The 27,201-nt window shown below is 42.0% G+C and overlaps 1 protein-coding gene across 3 annotated transcripts in view; it reads left to right on the top strand.

Annotated features, from left to right (window-relative positions):
- The window catches only part of NSF (N-ethylmaleimide sensitive factor, vesicle fusing ATPase), an 83,138-nt gene that overhangs the window by 20,158 nt on the left and 35,779 nt on the right, over positions 1 to 27,201 (top strand). For all 3 annotated transcript variants that reach the window (XM_054801701.1, XM_054801702.1, XM_054801703.1), the window contains exons 4-9: positions 1,857 to 1,896; positions 5,646 to 5,812; positions 6,976 to 7,083; positions 7,707 to 7,782; positions 12,961 to 13,116; positions 26,219 to 26,418. In XM_054801701.1, the coding sequence (XP_054657676.1) occupies positions 1,857 to 1,896; positions 5,646 to 5,812; positions 6,976 to 7,083; positions 7,707 to 7,782; positions 12,961 to 13,116; positions 26,219 to 26,418 (747 nt within the window). The remainder of the gene's footprint in view (positions 1 to 1,856; positions 1,897 to 5,645; positions 5,813 to 6,975; positions 7,084 to 7,706; positions 7,783 to 12,960; positions 13,117 to 26,218; positions 26,419 to 27,201) is intronic.

Genomic DNA, 27,201 nt, shown 5'->3' with positions numbered 1-27,201 from the left:
TTTGTAGATTCCAGTAGTTATTGTAAAGCTGGGAGAGCTCTTCTGCTAAGGAATGGGGAAGGTTGCTTACCCCTAAAAAGTGACGATGGCAGCAAGTGTTACAGCTGCTGGCATAGGAGTGTTTTATTTGAGTATTCCTAGTGCTAGGATTTAATTTCCAGTATTTCCTGAAGCCTTGGATAATTGCAACCAACGTTACACAAAATGTGTATTTATCTCATGTATTCACAGAGGGTCATGTGATGTGCACGTAGGCTCTCAGACCTACAAGAAAGTCTGCAGTGCATTCATTGCGCACATAAAGTTCTTGACCACCTTTATTCTCTAATAATCTTAACTCTTAGGGCTCAATACCGAAAGCCATGAAAACTTTGGTATGCTGCAGAGCTGAAAAGATGAAGGGCCGTGCAGTGATGACAGACTACTTAGCGGAAAGTACCCAAATGAGCATAGGAAATGAGCTCTATCTCTTGCCACCAAGAAGATCCTAACTCATCTTTCTAGCTGAATTTGGACAGCTTTCCTTCCTGTCCTGAAATTTGGTGATAGGCTTGATAGGCTTAACCTGGAGGGTTTAAGCAAAGCCCAGTGTTTGCAGCAAAACCAGTGTGCCTGCCCAACATTCTCATGCTGGTGGTCACCAGTGCCTGGTACTTCAGGTGAAGGAGAGTTTGGGAGATCTTTTGCAGAAGAATTGGAGTGTCAAGGGGAGGGGGAGAATTCTTCCTGGCCTTCCAGGTAAACAGTGGAAGCTGTAAAGCATGAGGTTAAATATGGAAACATAATTTGTTTTCACCTTCTTGGGAATACCAGTAAGTACATGTAAGACTTCCTGCTCTGGGCTTTGATTTCCAACAGGTGTTGTGCCAAGGGAGTTCTCTCCTTAAGCCTGACTTCCGTCTTGAACCGTAAATGTATTGGAGAGGGAGTAGAGGGGGAAATTTTCATTTTTTTAAAAAAGGTCATAGTATTCCTTCTCCCAGAGTTGTTCCTTCCAGATAAAAAGCCAAACATAAATGACCACAAAGTACAACATTTTAAATGTGATCTTACCAGAACTTTGTGTAATTATACTTGTATATTTTTGTGATTCATGCCTCTCTAAGGCTTAGATATTTGAGAGACCGTGAGTACTGCATAGCCTGAGATGTGGATTGTAAATACACACTAGCCAATCTATAGCACAAAAGCCATTGGAAAAATACCATTTTTGCAGTTATCAGGAAAGAACTTTTGGCATAGTAAAGGTCATAGATTTTTGTCACATAATTATTGAACTATTTCCCACTTCTTAAGCTGTTCTGTGCTGCACAAATCTTTTTAGAGAAATTTGAAGGAACCTAAAGGATTTCAAGAGTTCCATTCTTACTAGTTCTCTGAACAAGTTTTGTTTTAGGTAATTTTATAACTTAAAGCACAACTATTTCCTGCAACTAGTATATACAAGTAAGCTTTTAAAATGATGATGGAAGGTGTAACAGCCTTTCTTGCCTGTTGTACTACCTGTTGTGTGATCAGCACCTGAGCTTTGACAGAAAATGAGCAGAATGAGAAAAGCCCTATGCAGTATGATAACTTCTGCCCTGAGATGGTGAGGTGACCAATAACGTGGAGGAGGTTGGACAGAAAAACCTCCTGAGGCCAGAAAATAGAATTATTAATAGAAGTGATTCCATGTTTTTGACTTGTTTCCTGTTAATTTGGGGGTCCTTGTAAGATCCCATTCTGCCTGTTTTCGCTGCTGCTTAAGGTTCTCATGGGGGAGCCTGTTTTTGTGAGTGAGGATGCTGAGTTTGAGTAGGTGCTTGTTCTAGTGAAGGACAGGCTTTCTGAAGCTTTTTTTCTTGTTTTTACAGAGAAAATGGGCTGGACTTTCCATTGGGCAAGATATAGACGGTAAGTCAGTCAGCAGCATGACCATGATATATAAAAGCTGAGTTCCGTGTTTCTATACTGAAGTGAAACTGAGTTGGAAAATCTCAGATCTTCAGTGCTTCTTCAGGTAACGTGTGGCCCTCATTAGTGAAAGGGACTTGCTCTCCTGTCTGCAGGCTTTGTCTCTTAACATTTTCAAATATTTTGAATTATCTTCAGACGTCCACTAGTCTATCAGCGTAGCTCTGTATGGGACATCAGTGGCCACATGCAGGTGGGAACATTTAACATGTCCTGGCTAGTCTGTTCTTGTGGCTCTGGAGAACACTTACCAGCTAACAGAAAGCGGCTCTTGTCGTTGAGGATATTCTTGGCATCTAAATTTGAGTATTGGGAATGGGGAAGTTTTAGTGCTGAGAGCTGCCAGAAGCCAGCAGTGTGCTCTGGATAGCTGGAGTGGTGAGCTTTGAGTAGCACTGATGTTTTCCCCAATAGCTGGCTAGAATATTCGGCAGTATAATGAAAGTAACGGGATGCCATCTTGAGTTTGTACAAATGAAGATTTGTATTCCAATTTCAAGTCTTAATTGAGCCTGACAAGCCTGTGCCAGTGTTCAAAGAGGAGACTGAGTTGCATCTCTCAGTTTGCATGTTCTGTCTTTCACTTATTCGTGCTGTCTGCCACCGTTACCTCTGGACTATGAACAATTGGCACCGCTGTCAGAGGTGCTGCTGTTTAATCTGCCTGTAGCTTCTGGAGTATTGACCAAACTCCTGGCAGCAGCTGTTGTTTATAGGAAGGTCTTTGTGTTCTTCAAGGTAACGGATGATGCCTGTTCCTTTGACCATCAGGAACTACCTGTGTGCTCCTGGGTCAGCCGTCTCATCCTTTTCTTTGACAGGCTTGCTGTGATGAAATGTGCTCTAATGGTTGGCTGGCTCACGGTCACTGGTGTGGAGCAGACTGTTTGTTAGGCCATTGTTTTGCTATTGGAGGTGTTTATGGTGACTCCAGGGAATTCGCCTCTCATTTGAGGATTGTGGGCAGAGCTGATGACTGCAGCCTCTGTCAAAAAGTGAGGAGGACCTAGACTGAGAGGTGATACAGCTGTAGATGTGAGGTACTGTTAGGGAAGCTCGCTCCTTGGCTGTTTGTTTTTGCAGGTCCTGTGGTCTCAGCAAGTCCATGGGCATGGATCAGTGCTTAAGTGTGAAGTCTGATGTCTTTGTGGATCTCTCTTTGTAGTGACAACCTAGAGTGGGCTCTGTTTGCCTCGCTACACAACTAGATGCATCACAGATCTTGCTTGGAAGCCATTTCTTTTTGCTAGATGGTTTTGTTTTATTTTTTAAACTGAAGAATAACCTATAATAAGGGGGGAAGACCTATAAATTAATTTGTTTCTCGCCCTTGTTTTGTTGCTGATCAGTAACATGTGCCAGCTGGCTTACAGATAAATGCTTTTTAGTTCTAAAGTTATTTGAAGAAAGAAACACTAATATTCATGATTAGCTGTTAGAGCAGATTTGTGATTGTACTTGTACTAGACCTTGCTATAAACTTACCTTCTATGTGGGAACATCTATTAGGAAAAATAATGCAGTAATTTTATGCAGACTGACTAAATGTCATATGACTCCCAGCTGAGTAAAAGGATTTGTAAAGCTATTCTACGGGTAGGGAGAAGTATTCATAAAACTAGTGATTTACCAGAGCTCTCTTTTGCTCTTGTTCCCCTAATAATGTGAAAACTATGTTTTAAATGTCAGTTTTAAATGCAGTCCACTGCTTAGTGGTACAGTGAAGCGGAGTCCCGTTGAGCCCCTAATGATATGGTAAAGGTTTTCCAGGTGAGTGAACCTCGTAAGTTTGCCTTTGTGGAAAGGTTGAGTGCCGTGGGTGGATGTGGTCATCTTGCCTTTGGTTCACCAGCTCTCACGGTATGTTGGAGATGCACACCTGGGGCTGGCTGTGTCAGCTGTGCTCTCAGCACTGGGAGGTCACTGCTCCCGTCTCGGCCTCCTTCTCTGTTTCCGGGACTTCCCAGGCTTTCGAAGCTGGTGTTGTATATCGCTTACTGGAGCGCATCCCAGTGGTGCATTACCTCTCTCCTCTGTACCAGACGCCCCCAGCACTCAGTCTGTGATGTAAGGACTACTCGTGTTCAGTTGACACCTCAGTTCTGTGATGTGACCAGATCCAGGGACTGATATTCTTTCCGGAAGCTTTTGACAAAGCCCTGAGATTAGGCAAGTAAAAGGAAACAAGTGCCCTGAAGTGACCTGTTAAGGTAAGAAGAACTCCTGTTGTGCTCTTGCAGGACCAAAGTCCCTCCTTCCATAGCTATGACTTACGTGATAACCCTGCTGCCATATCCCTGTCTGAAAGAACTAGTTGATATAGTAGATAAACCTCAATTCAGGAAGTGGTTTAGTGTTTCTTCGTTATCCCTATTTCCTGGAAGGTCTTTCTTTGACAGCTCGTTTCTAGGTGGCCTGTGCCAGGAGGGACGTTAAATGTATATGCTGTGATGACCTGTGTGTCTTCTGATAACAACTTAAGTGAGAGACAGGCTCTCTTTATTCCCTTAACTTGAACGAATCCTGTACCATAGCATGCTGGATGCTTGTTTTGACATCGCGTCTTCCCAGGAGTCTGCAGGTTTATGCTGGAACCATTCTACTGCGAAGAGGCTTGATAGGACGTAGTAGGTTATACGTGAAGTACGTTTCCCTTATTTGCGTCCGTTATACCCTTAGCTGTGACTTCTGTATCAGACAAGACTTTCTTCTTTAGATTCAAAGCAAACCTATAATGTTCCTCAGTCTTCTGAAGAAACATCCACTTCTGTCCTTTGCTGCAGTCTGGTTTCTGAATTATTAGGACTGTCTGCTTTGTGAGATCATGTCCTTCTGATGGATTGTGCTGCAGCAGTTGCCCTGAAGTTGTGAACCATGCTCTCCTTTCCTTTCCATCCCCTTTCCTCCAGCAGCAGCTGCCCCACGTGGCCTCTTGTTTGACATGAAGTAACTTGAGGCCTGTGGGGATTAGGTGCCTTGGCAATGACTGTGAAGTGCCTTCCATGCCACTTTGCTTTCTGCCCCCTTTCAAGGGTCATTCGGTTGGTTCTGCACCACTGAAGGTATCCCAGGGCATGGCAGGGTAGGCCCAAATGCACCTCTGGAGTAGGGGCTGTTTCCTCTGCATCAGATGAAGGGGAGTTGATGCTTCATTCTGGGCTGTCGAAGCCTGATAGATGATATTGCTGCACTTGAATGGGCAGGTAATGTAACCTTCTGGTACCTAATCTGGAGAAGAGCTAGCCAATCTTTTGCTACAGAAAACCAGTTATGACCTCTTGTTACTGCTTTTTTGGGGAAGACTACTCTTAACACTTGCTTTGGGCTTTCTGAAGACATGCCTCCAAACCTGTAGATGTAGCTATTGTGGTACTACAGCATGTGTGAATTTGCTTTCATTGTCTCATCCCTCAAAGCCTGTATGGTGTTTGAGCTGTTTTAGAGGACACTGTTTGAGTTTTTAAAGTAATGCAGGGATTTTCAGTGGAGATACATTTGCTGTATTTTTGATCTTGTAGTAGAACATGGATGTAAGAGAAATAAGGGTCTCTATCAGAAATTATATTAAATTTTATGAAGTACTTATTCTGAATGGGAGAACGCGTATTGCCAAACTTTGAGCATGTTCAATATATTGTAGGGGACCTTGCTGTTCTGAAATGTGCTCTTTCTATTTTTTTTTTTACCAGTTTCCTTATACACTTTTGACAAGGCTAAGCAGTGTATTGGCACAATGACAATTGAGATAGATTTTCTGCAGAAGAAGAACATTGACTCCAACCCCTACGACACGGACAAGATGGCTGCTGAATTCATCCAGCAGTTCAACAGCCAAGCCTTCTCAATAGGCCAGCAGGTATGGGGTTTGTTTTTTAAGGCTAAAATGTTCTTGATAAGTAACGTGCATGCTTGTCCTACAGTGATGTAAAATATTGAAGAATACCTCGGTGCTGGCTCTGTCCTGCAAAGGAGAGCTAACAGGCAGAAATTGTTTGTTGTGTGAACGGTTTCTTTATGAGAAGTTGAACCATCATGACTTTCATGGAGAACATGAGCAGAGTGGTTTAAAAACTGTCCTTTCCTTATCTAAAGAACTCTGTGAGGAAAATCCCAAGGCTTGAGAGTGCTGGGTTCTCTCTATTGTGGCCTGCTTGGATGTAAGCGTGGCAGCTCCTGGAATCTTTTGAGAAGTAATTTTGGTCTTCCTTCTATAGAAGATCAAAATGAACACCGGTTTTAATTAATTCTCAGTAGCACCTTTCAAGTGCAGTGTATTTTATTGTAGCATTTATTGCTACTCTATGGACTCCAGTAGTAAAATACATATGAAACATTTCACTTAGCGATTTCTGAAAGCTGGTGTCCGTATAATTGAACCTTCTCAGCTGTGCAGCAGATGGGCTTCTGCACCTGAGAACATCTGTGATAGCCTCTGGTTTGCCAGATTCTCAGGACAGGTCGAGGTCTGTCTCTCATAGTAGTTTACAACTTGCAGGGTCTGAATCTTAAGTCAGTTGCAAATGTAATCTTGGAGGAAAGGAATTGTGCAGAGACAACCTGCTTTTCTGTGGGATGGACCCTACTTTTATCTCTTGCACTCTAGCGCTATTTTTGAGGTAACGTCAAACTGAAATGTGAAGGATCAAAAAGGTTTGAGTTAAATTGTTCTCCTTGCCTAGAACTAGTATTTAGCATGAGAGGAAAATGTCAATGCATGATATAGAACATTTAGCCAGGGAGAAACAGGGGAAGAGAAGCTTTTCTCGGAAGGAGAATTTTTATTTGACTTTTTCCAATTGACTTCATGTTCTGCCACTTTTGATCTGTTACTCTTAAGTACAGGACATGAAAAGGAAATGTTTGGTACACCAGACCTTTACAGGGTAAAAACTATGTGGAATTTGTTGGGTGGTAAACTGAGCCTTCAGGCCTCTTTCTCTTCAAATCTTCGTAGCCTTGTCAAAATCCCTTTTAGCTTTTTAATGAGTTAAAATCCCTTTCTGAATTTTCTTTCTGCAGCTTGTGTTCAGCTTTAATGACAAACTGTTTGGCCTGTTGGTAAAGGACATGGAAGCTATGGACCCTAGCATCCTCAAAGGAGAGTCTGGAGCCAGCAAAAAGCAGAAGGTAGGCTCACAGGAATTCATGTTCATTCCCTGAGGGCTGCGGAGATTCAGGTACTGATCAGGTCTTGCTATAAGGAAGAGTTTAGATTACTTGCATTTGGAGAAGTTGCACATTTGTTTCATGTGGCTGCGTCTTTTGCCTCGGAGAAGATAAGGAGCATTGTTTTCAGTTTAATGCAGCTTGTGTAGTTGGGAGCTTAGAGCTGCACCCACTGAAGTGTAGAACTGGGGAAGATCTTTTTGGTTTTATGTACTAATTCATGGAAACTTTCTCTCTTGAATCTCTTTGTCTTCCAGATATGTCCAATTTTGATTTTTCCTTCTGTAGGAAGGACATGACTTTATTTTCTTCTTTACTTGCTAGATCTTGCTGAAATAAAATAGTTGGGTTTGAACTAACCAAATAACTTTACAAAGCCAATTTATTATAGCTGATGAGCTTTTGCATTCAGTGATGTTAGTTTTAGAGGAGGTGTTAGTGTTTCACATTCTTCCAATGACTTTTGTAGTGAAGCTTTTGCTGCTGTTTCTTGCCTGCTGAGATGTGCTTGGAGACACCCAAAGAGCAATCTGAAGTCAAGCCTAATAGCTTAATGTTATTATTTGTTTCCCTCCCTTTTGCAGATTGAGGTTGGTTTGGTTCTTGGAAACAGTCAAGTTGCTTTTGAAAAAGCTGAGAACTCCTCTCTCAATCTGATCGGTAAGTGTCGCTGTATCCAAAGAGACAAAAAATTCTTGGAGTTTGCTGCTTTTCAGACCTCAAAGACTCGTATGCCTCAGAGTTTGTTTTTCTGGTTACATCGGTTGACCTAATCCATTGAAAACTGCATCTCAAAATGTCTCCCAGGTATCCGTTTAAACGAGCAGGTGACTGGATGTGATCCCTTAGGAACCTGTCACTCCCTCTAGAAAGCAGTTTATAGATGCTCAGGACTCTGGAAAACCGCTGCGCTGAGCAGACACCATCCCTCCGGCAGACTCTAGAAAAGTCACTGTCCTCCCAGCACGAGGCTCCACAACTAGAGCAGTTCCCTGGGTCTCTATACCATGTTATCACCACGGCATATCCAAAATACACAGAGGCAGGGATAGGAGGAGAAAAAGTGAGTGTGACTTTGAGAGATTCTGACGAGCAAATGGGGTTAAACAAGTAGGGAAGTTACCCTAAGCACTCTGGACTTCTAGGGACAGGTTAGAAAGGCACCATGGGCCAGGAGATCCAGCAAAAGACAGCAACTAGTTGAAATACTTTAACTGTTTAAACATCAGAGAATGGTATTTTCGGGGACACTAACAAGCCAACACCTCTTTTAATTAAATTTAATTAAAACAGCAGGGAAATAGGAAACTGAGAACTTTTTTTGAATATGTAGCCAAAATTTCAAAGTTAGTTGTGTTCTGAGCTCTGATTTCAGAGTTCTGAAAATCCCGTCTCTAATGAGATCTCGTCTTCGAGGAGAGAGGACAGTTTCTGAAGAGCACTTCAGCTTTCTTGACTTCTGAAAGTCCTACTCTTCAGAAACTGATGACAGCCGCAAAACACAGCGCAGGGCATTCATTGTGTGCATTTAACTGTTTACGCAGCAAGATTATTAACAAAACTATTAACTGTTTTTTAAAGAGACACTTTATAAAACCTCAGGAAAACAAATCTTTATCTACGATGTCAGACTTCACTAGCAAAGGAATCAGAGAATAATCGATGTGTCCTCCACACATTTGTTTCAGTCTGGAGAAGAGGAGGCTGAGGGGAGACCTTATCGCTCTCTACACTACCTGAAAGGAGGTTGTAGTGAGGTGGTTGTTGGTCTCTTCTCCCAAGTAACTAGTGATAGGACAAGAGGAAATGGCCTCAAGTTGCATCGCGGAAGTTTAGATTGGATATTAGGAGAAATTTCTTCACCAAAAGAGTGGTTAGGCATTGGAACAGGCTGCCCAGAAAGGTGGCGGAGTCACCATCCCTGGAGGTGTTCAAAAACCGTGTAGACATGGCACTTCGGGACACGGTCTAGTAGACATGGTGGTGTTGGGTTGACAGTTGGACTTGATGATCTTAGAGGTCTTTTCCAACCTTAATGATTCTATGATTCTAAGATTTAGAAAGAAACTGGTGTAGGGCTGGGGAGGAGTCTGACGTGTTCCCATAGAGCCACCAGCTTGAACGATGGGGACCTGGACCATGAAGTCCGGGTCTTTTTCTTCTCACTTTCCTTTTCTATTTTGTTCCCTTTTCCATGAGCTAAGGAAACTTCTCCGTTTGCTGCCGCTTTTCCACAGATAAGAAGTGGCAGGTGAAGCTGCTGTGGTGGGTGCTCAGTGAATGCAGCCAGCTCAGATGAGCACTCAATTGAGTACTCCGTTAAGTTCTAATACTTATTTTTGCAGTAGGCTTCAAAGCACAGCTCTGCTTGGCTGTGAATTCTCAGTACTTCGAGTATTTGTTACAGAAATAAAACATAGGAGGGTGGTAATCACTTAGGAAAGTAGAATTCAACTCGTTCGACCTTGCAGGAGCTTGTGGCTGAGTTTTGATGCCCTGAAGTGCCATCTACCCTCAAAGGTGAGGCTGTGACGTCATGTGCTGTAGTTGTCTGCTTCGTGCGCTGCAGTTGCTCCAAAAAATGGGGAGACGTGAGGCTGTTGTGTAACTGTGTACCTCGCATCTTACGTGGATGTTTTTATCTGAGAGCGCAGCCAGTCATCTGTATTGAACCCCCCCACAGGTCCGTAGGCTGAACTGTAGATGACTGTAATTAAGCATATTAACAAGGATACAGGTTTTAAGAGCACCGAATGAAATTTCCATGGGCAATTAATTCATACCTGTGATTACATGTTTGATGGCACAGCTTGAGGTGAGTATTAACATCATCCAATTTATTGCATCAGAGCAAGCAGTGATGTTTTACTTGGTTGATATTCAAAGCTATGTAATGACATGTGATCTTCCTCCTAGTGTGTCTAGGTGTGAAGAGTGATCCTGTGGGAGAGCTGATTGATTGGAAATAGGAATCCTCCACTGTGATTCAATCACTGCCTGCAGACAAGACAAAAGAGTTGCTTATGCCTCAATTTACTTCTGTCAGATTGCTACTTTATTTAATCTCCTCATTGATCTGAGGCAGAGCTCCTTAATGTGCTTTGTTAGTCTCTGGAGAATTGTAAAGTTTTGAATAATTAAATTCTGAGAGAGGAGATAGAAGTAAAGTAAGTGTCACTGAGCACTGCCTTCAATAAAGGGCCTTTATTTTTTTCAATAGAAAAGAATTGTAATCATTTAAATCAAAAGCCAATTCTATTTCTTCTACTTAGCGCAGAGTTGTGTGTTATAAAACCAATGGATGATGTTTTAATTCAGTCTGCAGGAGTTTTATTGTGATCAGATGCAGCCAGAAGGGGGGGGTGTAGGCTAAGCTCTACAGGAAGAGGAGCATCCCTGCTCTGCAAACTGGAGAGGAGCAATGAGATAATAAATATGCAGTGATCGGTGAACCAAATGCTCACTGCTGCCCTGCATGGGACTATGCATTAGTGCTATATGTTGTACGTTCTACCAGGTGGTCCCTAACATGTTGGTTAGAGGCGTGTTCTTTTTTTATTTTGCTGCACTAGGAATTGAAGTACTGATTCCAGTGTGTTTAGACCAAGATTAATAGCAGTCTGAGTCACCTAACACAGACCTTTTATTTAGTGTATTTACTGGACGCTAACTGATTACCTGGCTCAACCTGAAGTATCTCTAGAAGAGGTTATGGAACAAATCAGCAAAATGCCCAGTTGTAGCTTGCCAGGACTGGCGTTTTAGGGGAGATAATGGTCCCCAGGGCTGATTCTGTAAAGCACTGTCTAGGTCTAAGAAAGCAAAGCTATCTAATTTCTGCCTGAGTTAAGGATAGTTTTCAGAGTCTTTGCTTTCTCTCTGGATTTTTCTATTACTGTTGGTTTCTCTGGTAGCTAAGCAAGGTGATGTTGCTGAAAGCCATTTGGAAGCTTTGATCTAACTGCTAAGAGTGTCAGTGCTTGTTTATAAATTTCCTCGAATACACTTAAGGTGAGCCTACGTAGATTTGGCTGTTAGCATCTCAGCAGTATTCTTGTAGTAGCATTTGTGCGTGTTGTCTGCCTCCTAAATGCCTTGATTACTTTAAAGCTTCTCTGAAAAGGGAGTAAGGAGCATGGTAAGACAAAAACTCGTGTGGTTTGTTAGCAAAAAAAAAAAAACCAGGAGGGCTGTTCCACTGTTGCATGGAGACTACGAGACCTGTGCTCAGGGGATCTGGCTCAACTTGAAGTGGCTCTAGAAGAAGTTCTGGAACAAACAAGCAAAATAAACAGTGGTAGTCTGCCAGGACTGGCTTTTATTCTTCCGAGTTGTAAAGGAGCTAGCTGACCTTGTAATTGTTTTGTGTAACCTTGCTTAAAATTGCTCTGGTATCTGAGGACTGCACAATGGTGAATGTGCTGTCTGTTTTTGAAAGGATTCCAGAGATGGTCTGGAGCGCTACAGATCTTTGAACCTGAAATCTGTACAGAAAGAATCAACAGACTGTAATAAAGAGTCAGATTAGTGGGTACCTGTATAGAGATGATACACTGGGAAGGGTCAGCCTGTCTTGTGTCAGGGCACTCTTACCTCGTGATCCCACCGGAGTTCATTACAGCAATCAAAAAGCATGGGTGTAAGGGCTGACACAGTCTGCTTGTTTTTCAGAGCTCTTCCAGCAAAGTTCTTAATCAAAGTTCCTTTAAAAGGAAACTAAACAGAGATCTGTAAGAGAGAAGGTCTAGAAGTAAATAGCCAGTGCCAGTGGAGTTCAGCATGAAACTCTGCTGGGGCCTTTGCTTTTCATTGTAATTACTGAATAAACTGGAAAAAAGGCTGAGTAATGAGGTGACAAAGGTTGCTCTGATGGAACTCGGTGACTAAGAAACAAAATGGCAGAGGAAATTCAATATAAATAAAGTGATGTGTGGGAGGAAGAACATTCCTAACTTTGGTCAAAAAGGATTGCTCTTTTGGGCCAAGATCCCAGGTATGATAGTTTCAAGGAACTGCTGGACCCATGCTCAGTAGCAGCCTGAGCCTTGTTGTTAACAATTAGTAAGCATGGTTGTTAGGAAATGCTACACATTATTAATAAAGGAATATGAACAAAGCAAAGCATAATTTTGTAGCTGTAGTTAAGATACAAACAAAACACAGTGCATGCATTTCTAGTCTGCCTGTCTGTCAAAGGCTGTAGTAGAAATAGAGAAGACTGAGAGGAGAACAAGGATGCTCAAGTGTGGAGCAGCTGCTGCGTAAGGAAGGAAGAACAAGTGAGGACTGCTCTGCCTGGAAAAGGCACGACTGAGCAGGATACGGGACAAGCCTAATATCATCCCAGGTAGCCTGAGAGTGGATACTGATACTATTTACAGTATTTTCAGCTGTAAGACTTGGGGGACATGAAATGAAGCAGGTAGGAGCTGGCTCAGACCCTCAAAAGGAGGTGTTTCATTGTGCAGCCAGTAGCAGACATGAAGAGCCAGGTGCTGTAGGTACTCTGGGTACTAAGTTTACAGGGATCCGAGGAGACCTAGGTAAATTTGTGGCAGAAGAAATCTACTGTGGATTCTTAAATACATTGGAGCAGCACCTGGCTTGAGAAATCCCTGAACTGGACGGTTGGAAGACTGGGAAAATAGTTTGCTAAGTAAACTGAGTCTCTGGTGTACTGCGCTTGCATCCTTGTCTCAGTGCATCCTCCCGTTTGAAACCAAACATCGAGTTAGCTGGATGTGGGTCTGACCTGGTAGAACTGTTGTGGTGTTTGTACTTCTATTTGCTGTAATTCTGCTACGTGTTTGAAACATTTTTTTTTTTTTTTTCCTGCAGGTAAATCAAAGACCAAGGAAAACCGCCAGTCAATCATCAACCCAGACTGGAATTTTGAGAAAATGGGCATTGGGGGCCTTGACAAAGAATTCTCAGATATTTTCCGACGAGCTTTTGCTTCTCGAGTTTTTCCACCTGAAATTGTGGAGCAAATGGGTGAGTGTGATGTGAGAAGTATGGCTGGAATACAGGGTGCAGGCCTGTTTCTGGGTTGTAAGGACTGGATTTCAGCTAACAACCTTCTGATGCTCTAACATGGCAGTTGCTTAGGGATCTAATAACTAACTGAGCCTTTTCTTCTCCTCTTGCTCCCGCCTGTCTTTCAAACTCTTGTTACTCGGCTAGAGAGGGGGGATAGATGTGAATCCTCGACACTGTACGTGAAGTGTCTGAACGAAGGAGATACAGGATTTAACTGAACGCTTTTCTGTTGGAACTCAGATGCTCCCTGTTCTTTGAAATGCTTCATTTATTCATAGCACTGAGACTGAATGCTCCTATTCCTGACTTACTGGCAATGGGCTGTCTATATATAAGTCAAAGGAAATTCTGTCTTAACAATCCTGCCTTATGTATTAAATATCTGTTGTCCTGGTAGTTGCACTATAAACCTATGTCCTTCTCACAGCGTTAGCCCAATAAATACAGTATCTTGTATGATCTATGCTTGGTCAGATTTGAAATGCTGGAGAGGATGCACAGGCTGTGGCACGTCTTGGAGTTTGTGAAATAAAAGCACAGATTCTAAATATAACTTTTTTGAGGGAGGTTTGGGGGAAGGAAAGGCAGTCCCATTACTTTGTAAACATGTGCTGGCAGGCAGATAAATGGTACTGGTTTTAATTTTTAGTAAGCAATATGCAGCTGCAGATATTTTATTTTGTCACATAAAGTGGCTGGGGATGTTATAGCTGGTCCTCGTTCTCTGAATATAATCTCTGTGGGTTTGTATTTAAACTCAGAATCCATAGCTGAGTAATTTATATGTATGTTTATATTTCTTGATCCTTCTTCCCTCTCCCCACAAATGAAGCAATCAAGATTTTGATTACAAAACAGATTTTCATCAAAAGATATGTCCTGTTTGTGTGTGGCTGTGTAGTGTGTTCGTTTCCAGTGCTTGTGGAATTGATTTTAAACTTCCCCGTGAGGTGTGTTAGTTCTTTCCTTAGTGATTTGAACACTTATGGAGAAACAGTGAAGAAACACTGTAGCTAAATCAAAATCGTGCACGATTCCCTCTCTCCTGCCTTTTTGCTTCATATTGATCAGGTAGCCAAGGCCTTTGGGGGGCTGATCTTGGTTCTCTTGTGTTTTGTGGCTGTGAGCAAGTTAGAACTTCTCTGCTTGAGAATATCAAATGCTTGAATTTGCTAAATATTTAGCTGCTCTGCAGAGAGAGGAAATGAGAGAAATGGTGTTGGCTATGGAAAGAAGCTTTTACCTGAACGCTCTGTTGTGTCCAGTTCAGCAGTGTTGCTGACAGCTGGCCTTTGGATGGACTGGCATCCCTTACTTGAAATATTTTCACCTTTTGAAGCAACTATCATATGTATTCATGGCTGCAGTGCAGAGTCTTTAGCTGTGACCATATGTGAAGGTAAAAGATTTAGACTCTGGGAATTCTCATCAGTGTCACTGGGCTGTGATGAGAAATATGTTCATAGACTAGAGGTAATTAGAGCTTGTTTTCATCTTGCTGTAGTTTGACCCATTCAACGTCCCTGCCTGCGTGCAGTCATGTGTCAGACTATGATTGCATTCCCTTGGGATTATCACTAGCTGAATTAACCTGACAGCCGGGCACTCTTTGGTAGCGATGTACAGCAGCTGACTTTGCCGTGGAGGACCTGTGTCTCCACCAGGTACCTCCAGAGAAGGTCGGAAATCTTGCTGACTGCAAGTTGAGGTTGCGGAGCTGCTTTGCAGGGTATGCTGCTCAGATGGTTCCTCTTGTTAATTGGTGTTACTTAATACAGGAAGAAAAAGCTTCTCTGAGGGACCACTAGTATTTTGATTACCCTGGGCAATGAATTAAAGGTGTGCCATATTATTTGTATAAATACATATACCCTTACTTGTGCGTGTTTACGCACATACTACACAAAGAAACATTTTTCTGGTAAGAAGTTAGACTCCAAACAGAGCTCTGTAGCTCTCTGATTAACCCTAGGGCTAAAGAGCTTATCTGAAATTTGAAAAAACAAAACTTTCTGACATTCATTTTCTTTGCCTTAGTTATAACTTGCTCTTAACTATATTTCAGATCTGAAATGTCAGTGTGACAGCTGTTCACCTTTGTATATAATTTATTGGGAAAGGAAAAGAAAGAATTTGCTTGCTATCTGGTGCTCCAGCGCTCACCCATTTCTGGTTTTTGCCCAGTGCTCACAGACTGCAACTTCCATGCCAAATGCAATAAATATTTCTGTCCTGTAACTACATAGAGGCTGTATAGACCCTTCAAAAATTGCTTGCAATTTGTGTGTGGTTTATCTAACTTCCAAGGAATGTTCTGGCTTTGGAGCATATAAATCAACGTTAGTTAACCATATCATCCAAGGGTGTAAATACTACTCTGATGCTACAGCCTTTGGTTTATCTAAGAAAAGAAATCTTAGGCCAACTTCAGCTGGTCATTAAACTGGGCCATAGCTCCCTGCTGCCCTGGAAAGGGGCAATTTACTTTTCCCTACCCACGCTTTTCCCGTACACGTATCTCCCACTTCTACCGTGGCAGCCTTGGGCTTGTATGGCTCTGTAGAGAGCTAATACAGCTGGAAGCAAAAAATACTACTAATAAAAAAGTCTCTAGGGTTAGCATTCAGGTAGATCAGACCCTGGTTGGCTTCATGTGACGTAGCTACAGAATGCCAGGGCAGCAGCGAGGGTAAGGTCGCTTCTGAACCACGTTAATTCTGACAGTCATCAGTTTAAGCTGATTGCTTAAGGCTACAGTTTTGCAGTCATTTACTGGAGATTCTTTACATTATGAACATTGGCAATGCTGTTATTTTTCACTTAATGCTTGAGTCTTAATAATCTGCCAAGTGGAAATAAATCCTTATCTGGATGAGGATTGAGGAGGGGACACTCCTCTTTAGTGCTGTCCACAAGACCTTGCTGTCGTAGGAATGATACTTCTAAGGAAGGAACGTTACACTTGCAGCGCACTGATGGAGGTGAGGTAGCAGTCCTGGCCTTTCTGAAGGACAGCCCTACAAAAGCCGCACTTCTAGGGAATCGTCCTTCTTTTCAAGCCCTGTCCAGATCTCTGTGGCGTGCAGCTCATAGTAAAGCTGTGCAGCTTCGTGGTGAGCTGCAGACTGGTTTTGGTTACTCTTTGTTGCAGTTCAAGGCATCCTCTTGCTCAAGCTAAAGCTTCTCCTTTTTATTTGATAAATATTATATTTTTCTAAACTGTTCCTGCAGAAAAGCCCTTTCTTCACATCTGTGTGAATTCTGTTTTTTCTGCTGAGACTTTAAATTCGGCTCATTGAACGGCTTGTGCCATTGTCTAACATTAAGATTGCCGAATACTTATACAACTGTTCTCTCTTTTGTTTTTTTGCTTGTTTTCCTGACTTCAACAGATATTTAGCCATTTGGACTAAAGCTTTTGATATTTGGTGCCTGGAGCTGTAAATTTCATCAAGACTGAAAAACATTTTCTCAGATCTGAAAAGAAAATGCTAGTACCGAGCTCTTGGTTCTCTTTTTAAAGAACGTTCTCATGTCTCCATGCATTGAAACACAATCTTGGCTTTCAGCAGGGAAGTGATTTTAATGACTTATGTGGCACATTAGTTGTTGTAGAGGCTGCTGAAAAAGCAGGTTCCATATGTAGATGTCGTTACAGTTTAATAACAGCTATAGAAATGTTTGGTGTTACAGATCACGTTCCTGTGAAGAGATTGAAATGGAACCCAAATTCCCCATCCTCCTGTTTACCATCAGTTAGGTTAAATTAGACTTTTCAAAGGTGATTTCTATTTTCCTGGTAACCATCTTAACTTGTCCTCGGACCTCTTGGGATCAATTGGTTGCAGTGCTTCGTATTTTTGAAGTACAGCTGACTTTTTATATAAAAAGTGATGTATTAACAAAAGATGAACATTCAAATTAGCAGGGACTCAGATATTATATATTTTCTTTCTTGGATTCTGCCTGTGAAATGGAGACTTGTCTTTTAAGGTATCTTAAAAATTAATACATTAATGTTCTTGAAGTACTCAGATACTATAAAAGAAAAATAATAATGGAAAGGATCTCATCCAGTCTATTCTTAAAATAGGATAATTTTAATGAAAAATCAGTGTCAGACATGTCTAACCTGTAATTGAGGTGATAGAAATGCCAGAACCTCCCAAGGCAGCCTGTTCCACTGCTTAGAGCATCTTTACTGGTAACGTTTTTCAAGTGTTTATTCCCAGTCTTCAGCAGTTCATCATAGTTTGTTTATTTCTTTTATGTTTTTGAATGAGGCTTTTACATACTTGTCTGTTCATGTTTTTCTTCAGTATTGTCAAGGCTAGATCTCAGATTCTTAAACCATTTCTCATAACCTCTAGATCACTGATCATCTTTTCCCTTGGTCACTTTTCACTGCCCAGAAGTGACCAAAACAGGGCACAGGAACTGAGGGACAAATCAATTCCAGGGCAGTTGCCAGGTTTTGTCTGTGCCACCCTGTTTGTGCCTGTTTATAATCTGCAACATGAGGATTTTTTTGTTTTGTTTTGCAATGTGCAGTTAATTATTCCTACCCCAATGTGGAAACTTGTGCATCAAATGACGTTGTTTTTAAATTAATTTAATCCTGCCCATCAGTGTATTTGTAGATCTTGGCATTGTAGTGTGCAGATTTAATAGGCGCATTCTGTTCCATCTTCCAGGTTGTTAATAAAAGCGCTGCCTGCCAGTAAATCCAGGATGGATCCTTTCTTGTTGTGCTTTAAAGTTAGTGGTGTTTTTTTCTATCCACTTCTCATCTACCTTTAACTTCATTCAGCCTGTGGTTTTCCTACATGTTTATGAAGATGTATAAGACCTATTTATATCTTTATGAAAGTGTAAATCTCCCTCTATTGCTTTATTTGTTTTCTCACACTCTCTGTGTGTGACCTCCTACCCTTTCCTAGAGGGAAGTTGTCTCAGACTGATCTAATAAATTCCTTTTGGCTATTTCTTGTATCCTTGTTTTCTTCTACCTACCTAAAAAGACATTGTGCCAGAATTTTCCAAGAATTAAGTTAGTGGTAGGTCTATGCCACACAACCAGACAATAGTTGAGGCTGAAAGGGATCTCTTGAGATTTAGTCCAACCTCATGGCTCCCTTCCTTTCCCCCAGCTCTTCTTTTCCCTTTATAACATTATGGATGACGTTCACTTTCTTCCCTGTACAAGTTCTCAGTGACTTTGAGATGATTTCACCCGCTCTGAGTGCTCGTGGGTGAAGTTCCTGTCTGGGTAATCTGCAAATATCTAATACTCTGGTGGGCTCTTGTTCTCTTCCTACTCCTATTTCCTATTCTTGCCCTTTCGTCACTGATATTAATATTAGCTGCCACATAACACATGAAGTCTTCATTTGTGTGAAAAAGTATTTAGCGGTTTGAACTTAGCATTTTCTGTTGTTTGCTTTTTTCTTTACTGAGAAGTGGACCAATGCTTTCCTGGGCCTTCTCCTCCTAATGTGATTATAAAATGAAGTGCTCTACTCGCTCTGAAACACATGGTTTCCTGTGGCCCTGAGGCTCAATCTGGTCACTTAACTCTTCCTCCATATATCTAAAAAGACCTCTGTGTGCAGTTTATTTGGGGAGGACAGCTATTAAGTCCCTGACATCTGTCTTTTCCCTCACCTTCTTAAAACCATAGAGATTGACTTCAGACCACCCAAGCATCCCCCACATACAGAAACTTGAAGGAAGTGAAGAAGCTGATAACATGAGGAGAGGTCACGTGTGGCTGGATAAATGGTTGAGAGAACAATTGTAGGAATAGCTGGTCTGCACTCACAGTGAAGAAGAGTCACAGTCACGTTCTGCAGAGTTCTCTGCTGTTCGGTGTGTCCATGAATGACTTGGGAAAGGCTGTTGAATCTAAACTGAAGACTGAATTGCAGTTAGGGTCTGATGGATGCACCCATGAGTGCTGTGGAAGCTGGCCCCTGCCATTGTGAGACCACTCTCAGCTGTCTTAGGAAGATGTTCCTGAGGACTGGAAGAAAGCAAGTGTCACTCCTATCTCCAAGAATGGTAATCAGGAGAAGCCAGGTACCACAGACCTGTCTGCCTCAGTCTTGGGGCAGGTGATGGAGCAACTAATTATGGAGACCACTTCCAGACAAATGAAGGACGAGAAGGTTATCATGAGTGGTCAGCATGGTTTTATGAAGTTAAAACTGTGTTTAACCACCCTGATAGAGTTCTAGAATGAAATGACTGGCCCAGGGGATGAGGGGAGAGCTGCGGATGTTTATCTCAAGTGCGCTAAGGCTCTCAACGCTGTGTCCCATAGCAGCCTTGTAGAAAAACTGATGGAAGACGGACTAGGTAAGCGGGCAGCACGGTGGACTGAAAACTGGCTCAGCTGCTGGGCTCAGAGGTTTGATCAGCAGCACAAAGCCCGTAGGGAGGCCAGTCACGAGTGGTGTATCCCACATGTTCATACTGGGACCAGTAGCGTCATTAATGACCTGCATGATGGGACGGAGTGTGCCCTTAGCAAGTCTGCAGATGACACAAAACTGGGAGGAGTGGCTGATGCACTGGGCAACCAGCTGTAGGTGAACCCCCTTTGCCCAGCGGGTTGGACAAGATGATCTACAGAGGTCCCTTCCAACCTCAACTCGTTGGTGGTTCTGCAGAAGGACTTCCCAAGACTGAGTGACTCAGCAATAGAAGCACAAATGAAACCTCGTGTTGATCAATGAAAATGATGTGTGCGAAAATCACAACTTGTAAAATGCTGGTTGTGCTGATTTTCCACTTGAGCAACATTTGGAGGCTATAGTAGATCTACGAAAACAGTTGCTCAAAGGTGCAGTAGAGGTCAGTCAATTCCTACTTGAATTTGGTAATTATTAAGAATTAAATAAAACCCCACTAAGTAGAACATACTTATGCCACTGTAAATCTGTAGTTTGTTCACATATTGAATTGCTGGATGCAGTTTTGGCCTTTGTATCAGAAAGGACGCAGTAAAACTGGAAAAACTTTGGAGGAGGGCATCAGGATGGTCGGATCAGAGAAGCTTCTCCTCACAGAGCAAATTGGCTTGAAGATCTTCAGCCTTTGAAAGAGACCAGTGGGATGGATATGAGAGAGAGGGCTTCAGAATTCTGCGTGGCCTGGAAAGAAAAATGTTCTCTCTTTCAACACAGGAGCGAGGAAATGTGAAGGGAAGGTCACAGACAGCAGGCTTGGAATGGAGGGAAGGGGCCTTCCACAAAATGTGCTGAAAGGGATTTCTGCGTTGATGGCCATAGTCATCACCGGATACCGAGAGGACGCTTGCTCTCACTTCACATGGCTGCAGTTGAGGTGTTAGTTATCAGGTGTCAGCACCATGGCTTGGCAACCACAGTTTTTCTGCAGCTGGAAAGCCAGGGCTGGAGACATCCCAGTGACCCTGTTATGTTGATACTTGTTTACTCTGTAACACTCTGCGGGTAAGTGTTCCGTAAGGCATTTACAAATTACATCACATTGACTTTCTAAGTAGACAGAAATGATCCAGCTTTATTCCAAAAAATAGAAAATGCTGATGAGATTTATGGCTATTAACATCCAGGTGGGATACGACTGTAAACATCAGCTGCTGTGTTCAGCAATCCATCCCACAGCTCGGCATAATCTTTGGCTTAAATGAGCTGCATTTTTGTAGCTCCTCTATGAAGAGGCAGAGGCATTTATTTTTTTTTTTAACCGCAGTGGTGACTTCTTTAAAAGACTAGTTTGTTTTGTATCTACTCTTATCAAAATCCTGTTTTCTGAGTCATGATTTTGTTTGTGTAGCCAAAGGCATTCCGTTGGAAGCTTCTTGAAAGCTGATTTATTTTCATTTTTATCACATTCCATCAGAAATTGATAAATGTCCTGCCATTGCCATAAATCTAGTTATTGCCTCCTTATATATGCATGCGTTAAACTTCTCAAAGCCAAACAAGTTACGATGAGAAAGCTCTTTTCAAAGATCTAGGAAGAACTTACTGACTTGGTTGCCTTCTCTTTACAGTGGCAAATGACTTGATAGATCAAAAAACCTGGCTATTGAGAGTCCACTTAAAATAAAACCTTCTGTTTCAGCTTTGAATTAAAAGCAGAAACAAGTTACTCCAGTCTTGCTACTTGTCGGTAGCAGGAAGATTAACTGGAGGCTGGAATAATGCTGAGCTTACAGGAGGAGAGAGGGGGAAATTCCACCCAACTATATTTTTGGGGAAATTTTGTCTGTGTGGCAGGTGAAGTCTGGGAACGCTGATCTTACTCTAACCTGCCTGAAGATTAATGTGCAAAGATAAGCATCTCTCCCTGATGTATTCAGGGCCGGTACTTTGCTATCGATGCAGGTTCCCGATAGGTTCATCTGAATGATACAATCACACCAGAATGCTTTGATTTTAATTAAAAGGGGAATTACACTCCCAAGTAGAAAATCCCTATTGTACTGAAACATTTCTTCTGATCTTTAAAAAAAAAAAAAAAAGTGAATAGTGAGATGTGAACAAATAAAACTTTATCTTGTCTTTGGGTAAGTGACATTCTGGTTCAAAATAGTGTTTTGACTTCTCTTGGGAACACTAGTGACTCTCCCATTCCTACCAGTTTTTATGATTTTTCCCTGATATTTTGTGTAGCGTGTTTCCCATATTGGTATATTTTAGTTCGTGTTAATGTACCTATTCAGCCTCTAACTAGATATCATTAAATCGCATGATTAAGTATCACGTTACAGAAATGACCTTTGATTTGGAGTCCTAGTGGTAAGCTTAGCGAGTTAGAGATGTCCGCACTGCTAATAATTTGTGTTTATAAGATTCTCATAATAGTATTGACATTTGGGCCACGTTGGTGAAATCAGCAAAGGGGAGATAAACTTAATCAAAATTCCTGTGCGGTGCATAGGATCCCACTGTGGTTTGAGACGTAACATTTGTAGTTTGTCATCACCTGTCTATTTTAATAAAGTCCTGCTTGTGTTTAAAACTTTAATTTTAGCCAGGTGAACACAGCTATACAGGGAAATCTCTGCTGTCGCAGCTTGTGGCAATTTTAGTTCAAGAGGAACTGATTGCTTTGACTTCAGGAATGTTCTTCCACCTGACTAAGACCCAGCTCTCAATGTTGCCCATTCAGTGGCAACCAAGTCTTGCAGCAGATGGTCAGTTATGTCCTCGATGTTCAGATGTAGGGGAACACACACACACGCGCGTGCACGCGCACGTTGTTACTCACTAAAGACTGAGCATGCGCCACTCAACAGTGGCAGAGCTGGTCTGGGTACAGTTTGGTAGTGTCACGTTGTCTCTGGGAACCTGCTGTGTCCCAGGGCTGGTATTTTTGCTCTGGGGGGGTGAGAAGCTGATGGCATAGTACAGCTGAGGACTTTGGCAAGGCACCTGGGGAAGTGGCCTCCCTTTGACCAGCCTTCTTCCCCTTTCCCCAGGAGGGGAATATTTGGGCTTTTCAAGAAGTTCCCTTTTTTTGGGCTGTGGAAGAGAAGCTTCTAGTGGCCATAACTAGGTTGTACCTCCTTCTAGGAGAGAACTGGTGAATTGCAGGACAACTAGACAAAAAATAGGACCAGACTGTTCTTTGTGTTTCTTCTTTGAAAGTGCCCTAGAGACAAGTGATACTCCACGGTAGAATTTTCCTGGCTCTTTCATGATGCTCCCAGGCCTGTCTGCGTACATGTGCCCTGACTTGCCGTAGCCTTTTGATAGCCTCTCTTGCTTGAGCGCAGTGGAGCTGTCTGAGCATCAGTTTGCTTGGGATTTCCCTTCAAAGCATCGCTCATCATCGAAATCCTGCTTTGTGCTGTTTGGCTACACAGGTGATCATGTTCCTCCACGAAACACATTAACAATACCTTTAGTGACATTGATTTGACAGGAATAGCTTTTAATTTATCTATGCCTCACTCGTTCCTGTGTGAAATTTGTCTTTACTGACAGTATATGTTGTTTATGTTTTTGGCTCATAGATGCCTGAAAGTTGACTAATGAATTCTTCTTAGCTAGATCTCTTGATTTTTTTGTAGTAAATTTTTCATCTGCAGAGAAGCGCAGAAAAATCTTCCAGCTTTGTTACTGTGCTTACTCCATGCAGCGCTATTGCTCTCCAGGGTTTTGATACGAATGAGACCCTCTTTGTAGCAATGTTCTCCTGAAACATTTCAGTGTATGAACAACCTGAGACAAAGTGGCTAACAGAAATTATTTTGTATTGAGTAATTATTCAGATTGAAATTAATTGTTTTATCACTACTTGGGAATAAATGAAATCACTTACTATCAGTAAGTTAATAAAGGAGAAAAGTATGTTTTTTAAAGGCAGAACACTGCTGTGCAGCCCTGAGGACTCTGTTGTATGGGGTGAACCTACCACGTAGCTGAGCCAAGCCGGAAACTAGGAGGGAAGTCATTCCACGTGGGTGACAAATAACTCCATGTGCCCAAGCGTGTTAAACTTTTGATGATGGTAGAAACTCAATTTGGGTCCTCCTAAGTCTGAGCTCTGTGCCATCGATTTGCTACTTTTTTGGTTTTTGCTTTTACTGTGTATCTTAAGCACTGCAGGACTCTTGTTGGATGGTTTGCACCCTTAGAAAAGTCAAACTGCAAGAATGTAGTATAAAACCAATGCATTGTGAATGTCATCTGTGGCATGGAACAGTTTCCACTAAGTAATGTGTTGCTTTTTGCCTCAAACAATTAACACTTCAAGATTTCTCGGGTTTTAGATAAATTTTCTTGAAACAAAACATAGGAGTTTATCTTCAACTATAATGATGTCTTGTTTCCCTCGCTTGTCTGTGTAGGGATTGTGTGCAGCAATCAGATGGAGCAAGAGAAAAGGAGGAGGTGCTACTGAATTCCCTAACTCTGTAATTAAACATATATGTTCAAAGTCGAGATTTTTGTTGAGGCAGATTCTAAATGTGCTGATTCCCAGTGGCTTCCTCAAGGTCTCCTTCCTTGGGATGTCCTCACCGGCCTGGTTGGTGAGGGTGACATGAGTCACTCTAGAGGAGGGGCAGTGAATGCAGGAGTCTGTCAACTTGTTGGTGCTGTGTGTGGCCCAGATGGCCTAAAACTTGTGAAGGACATCCTGGAGTCTGTGTAGGCTGGGTGTTTTGCTATCTGCACATCTTTCTTTTCCATGGGCAAAGTGAGGACATACAGTGAGGAGGTAATACTTTTTATTGTGCTTGAAGTTGTTTAGGAAGAAACAAATTACTGAAATACCCGCTGTGTCCTAAATGTTGAAATTAAATGTTTACTCATAGTTCTGTGTTTACTCTTTGGTCTTCAATATCAACTGGAAAATAGAAAAAGGAGGTCTGCTGGAAATACAAGGGTCTAGACAATAACAAGTTCTATATTTCTCTCTTCAATTTCCTCACCACTTTGTGACCAGACAGTATCCAAACTCGTTCAGCTCCTGATCTGTCTTCTACATGTGTCTTAAATTGGGCAGTATACAGCTCCTGTTTCTTGTCTTCTCTACGTAACTTCTATTTTCCTTTGCTGTTTTTGTAGCTAGATGCCTCTGCTATGGAACTGTGGCTTTCTACTTCTTTGAGGCTTTCCCTGAGTCTGGTGCTCAGTGTTTCAAACTTGGTGCTGATACACGATCTCTGCTCTCCTATTTCAGGGTTTTCCAACACCAGCCCCTTCGGATTGCTCCCAGGAAAAAGGTTTTGTCTTGATGCAGTTACTTTTTCTCTCTGGCTAGATCTTGTCTAAATGCTGATGGTCCCATTAAATGAATAAAACAAACTTCATCATAGGCAGGTGCTGGTACCATGACCTCTCTTAGCATAGTATAAGGCAGAACATGAAATATTCAGGCATAAGGATATTCAGACAGTTGATAAAATATATCTGGGGCTTACAAGCTGTATATGCAAAATGTCATGAATCCTTCAGGAGAACCTTTCTTGTTCACACCTGGGAACCTCTCTGAGGACTTGCCTGCACACTTAGGAGACTCGTGCCTGTTGCTGACCGGGACGTGTCCGTGTCCAGCATTAGTTTGCAACCGTTGTATCCTGTTTCCCTTGAGGAGAGAATGTAAATGCCAGTTCTCATGCACAGTGATCAAAAGTCCTGTTATTTGAATAAATTAGAATGTTTCAGGTCTTCCTAGTTACAGGTCAAGCTTTTTGGGCCTCTGATAGTTCTAGTGGTTCTTAGAAGCCTTTTCCAGTTTTCTCAATATTTGTCCTATAAACTTGGAATCAGAACTAGATGTATTACATGGGACTCATTAAAGCCCAACACAGGGGTAAAAAGTTAGGCATTATTACATTATATTCCTCGTTTTCTCATTCAAGAATTCAGATTAATGTGTTTGATCTATGTCTATACTGGGAGCTCACCATCAGTTGAGTAACTTTGAGGATCTGGTGCTTCATTTTCCTTACATACCTGAAAACTAAACTCAGTTGAAACTCCCTGTGAAGGAAGGCTACCTTCGTAGGCACCGCATGTCCCTCTAGAAGAGAGAGTTGAACTGGGTGCAGTACATGCTTGTCCTAACCTGCTAGTACAGCTTTGCTTGGTGTTCAGCGCATACGATGATGTAAAAAAAAGTATTTGCAGCCCCTCGCTGCCTGGGGATGATCAGCATCCCTAGGACCCACTCTTGGGTTTTGTTGCACTGAAAAGTGTGTTTTTCACCGGTTTACCAAGCGATCTCTGTTGCTTTGTGCTACTAACCAGAAGCTCTACTTCAGGCTTTCAGTTCTTAGCTATTAACTTAGCATGCCTAACGCATGGGAGAACATTTGTGCTGTTCCGTGGGTTATTTTTCCTGGCCGTTGCCAGATCATTGGAACGACTTGGATCCAGTCTGGCGATTCTGTGTTTGAATTTCACTGATAAAGGCACCGAGAAGAGCTAAGGCTGATGCGCATCTCTGCCAGATCCCTGTAGAAGCACCCCTACTGTAAGCAGCAATTCCCTCTTTACTATATTGCTGTTTCCATCGTAAATTTGCTTTCTAAACTTGTTCTCTCTTGTTCTAGGCTGCAAGCATGTGAAAGGCATTCTCTTGTACGGACCTCCAGGCTGTGGTAAAACACTTATGGCGAGACAGATTGGCAAGATGCTGAATGCCAGAGAACCAAAGGTGGTCAACGGTCCAGAAATCCTCAATAAATACGTGGGTGAATCTGAGGCCAACATCCGCAAGCTGTTTGCTGATGCAGAAGAAGAACAAAGAAGGGTAATGCAAATATAAATAGCATGGTCAGTATGAATGTGCCTAGAGAATGACCGGAAAGGAGGTTTTATAATCAGAAAATTGCTGCTTGCGTTAAAAGACTGAGTCACTGCTTAGCTTGTGATTATAGTTATTCCTTGCAAGTCACTGAATATTAGTGTTCTACAGATTCACGCAATGTCAGTTGAAAAAAGAGTCTTAGAACCTGAAAAGGGAGCTGGTCTTCTCACTGGCTGTGCTGAAGATGGACAGTTTGTTTAAATTCCGTGCAGAGTTATTTGAAAGTAATGCAGTAGGGCCCATCCGGCTATGCTTTGTGTTACGCGGTGTGTCACCTGCTCAGAAAGTGCTAAAAGTAGGATTGCAAAAATTTTGCTCTTTTTTTCTTTTCTCTTTTTTTTCTGGGGGAGACATAATTAATCTATTTGGATTTTTGCTACTAAATACAGGTGGCACATAACACAGGATAGATTTCAAATAAGCTTTCACGGTTTCAGCTTTTTAGGGTACAGGCTTATTAGTATAAGGATATTATAATCCTTGAAGTGTTATGGTCAATACATCGTTAATTTTTCTCAGCAGAAAACTAGTGGATGAGAAGTATCTCAAAACTAGAGAGTATAGATCTTTGAAACTAGAAGTGGAGATATAAACTCTATGTTTTCCAAACTTGTTTTTTTATCCATTACATTAGCTGGCTATCAAAAGCCCAGTCTTCAGTTTGAAGGTGTAAATACTTACTTCATGTGTGCTATGGTAATTTTTCTCTGCTGTGGATCACTTAAT

The sequence above is a fragment of the Grus americana genome, chromosome 22 (assembly GCF_028858705.1).
Source record: "Grus americana isolate bGruAme1 chromosome 22, bGruAme1.mat, whole genome shotgun sequence".
Taxonomy (NCBI): Eukaryota; Metazoa; Chordata; class Aves; order Gruiformes; family Gruidae; genus Grus; species Grus americana.
Note: the sequence above shows the minus strand (reverse complement) of the source record. Positions and strands in the feature narration are given on the sequence as shown.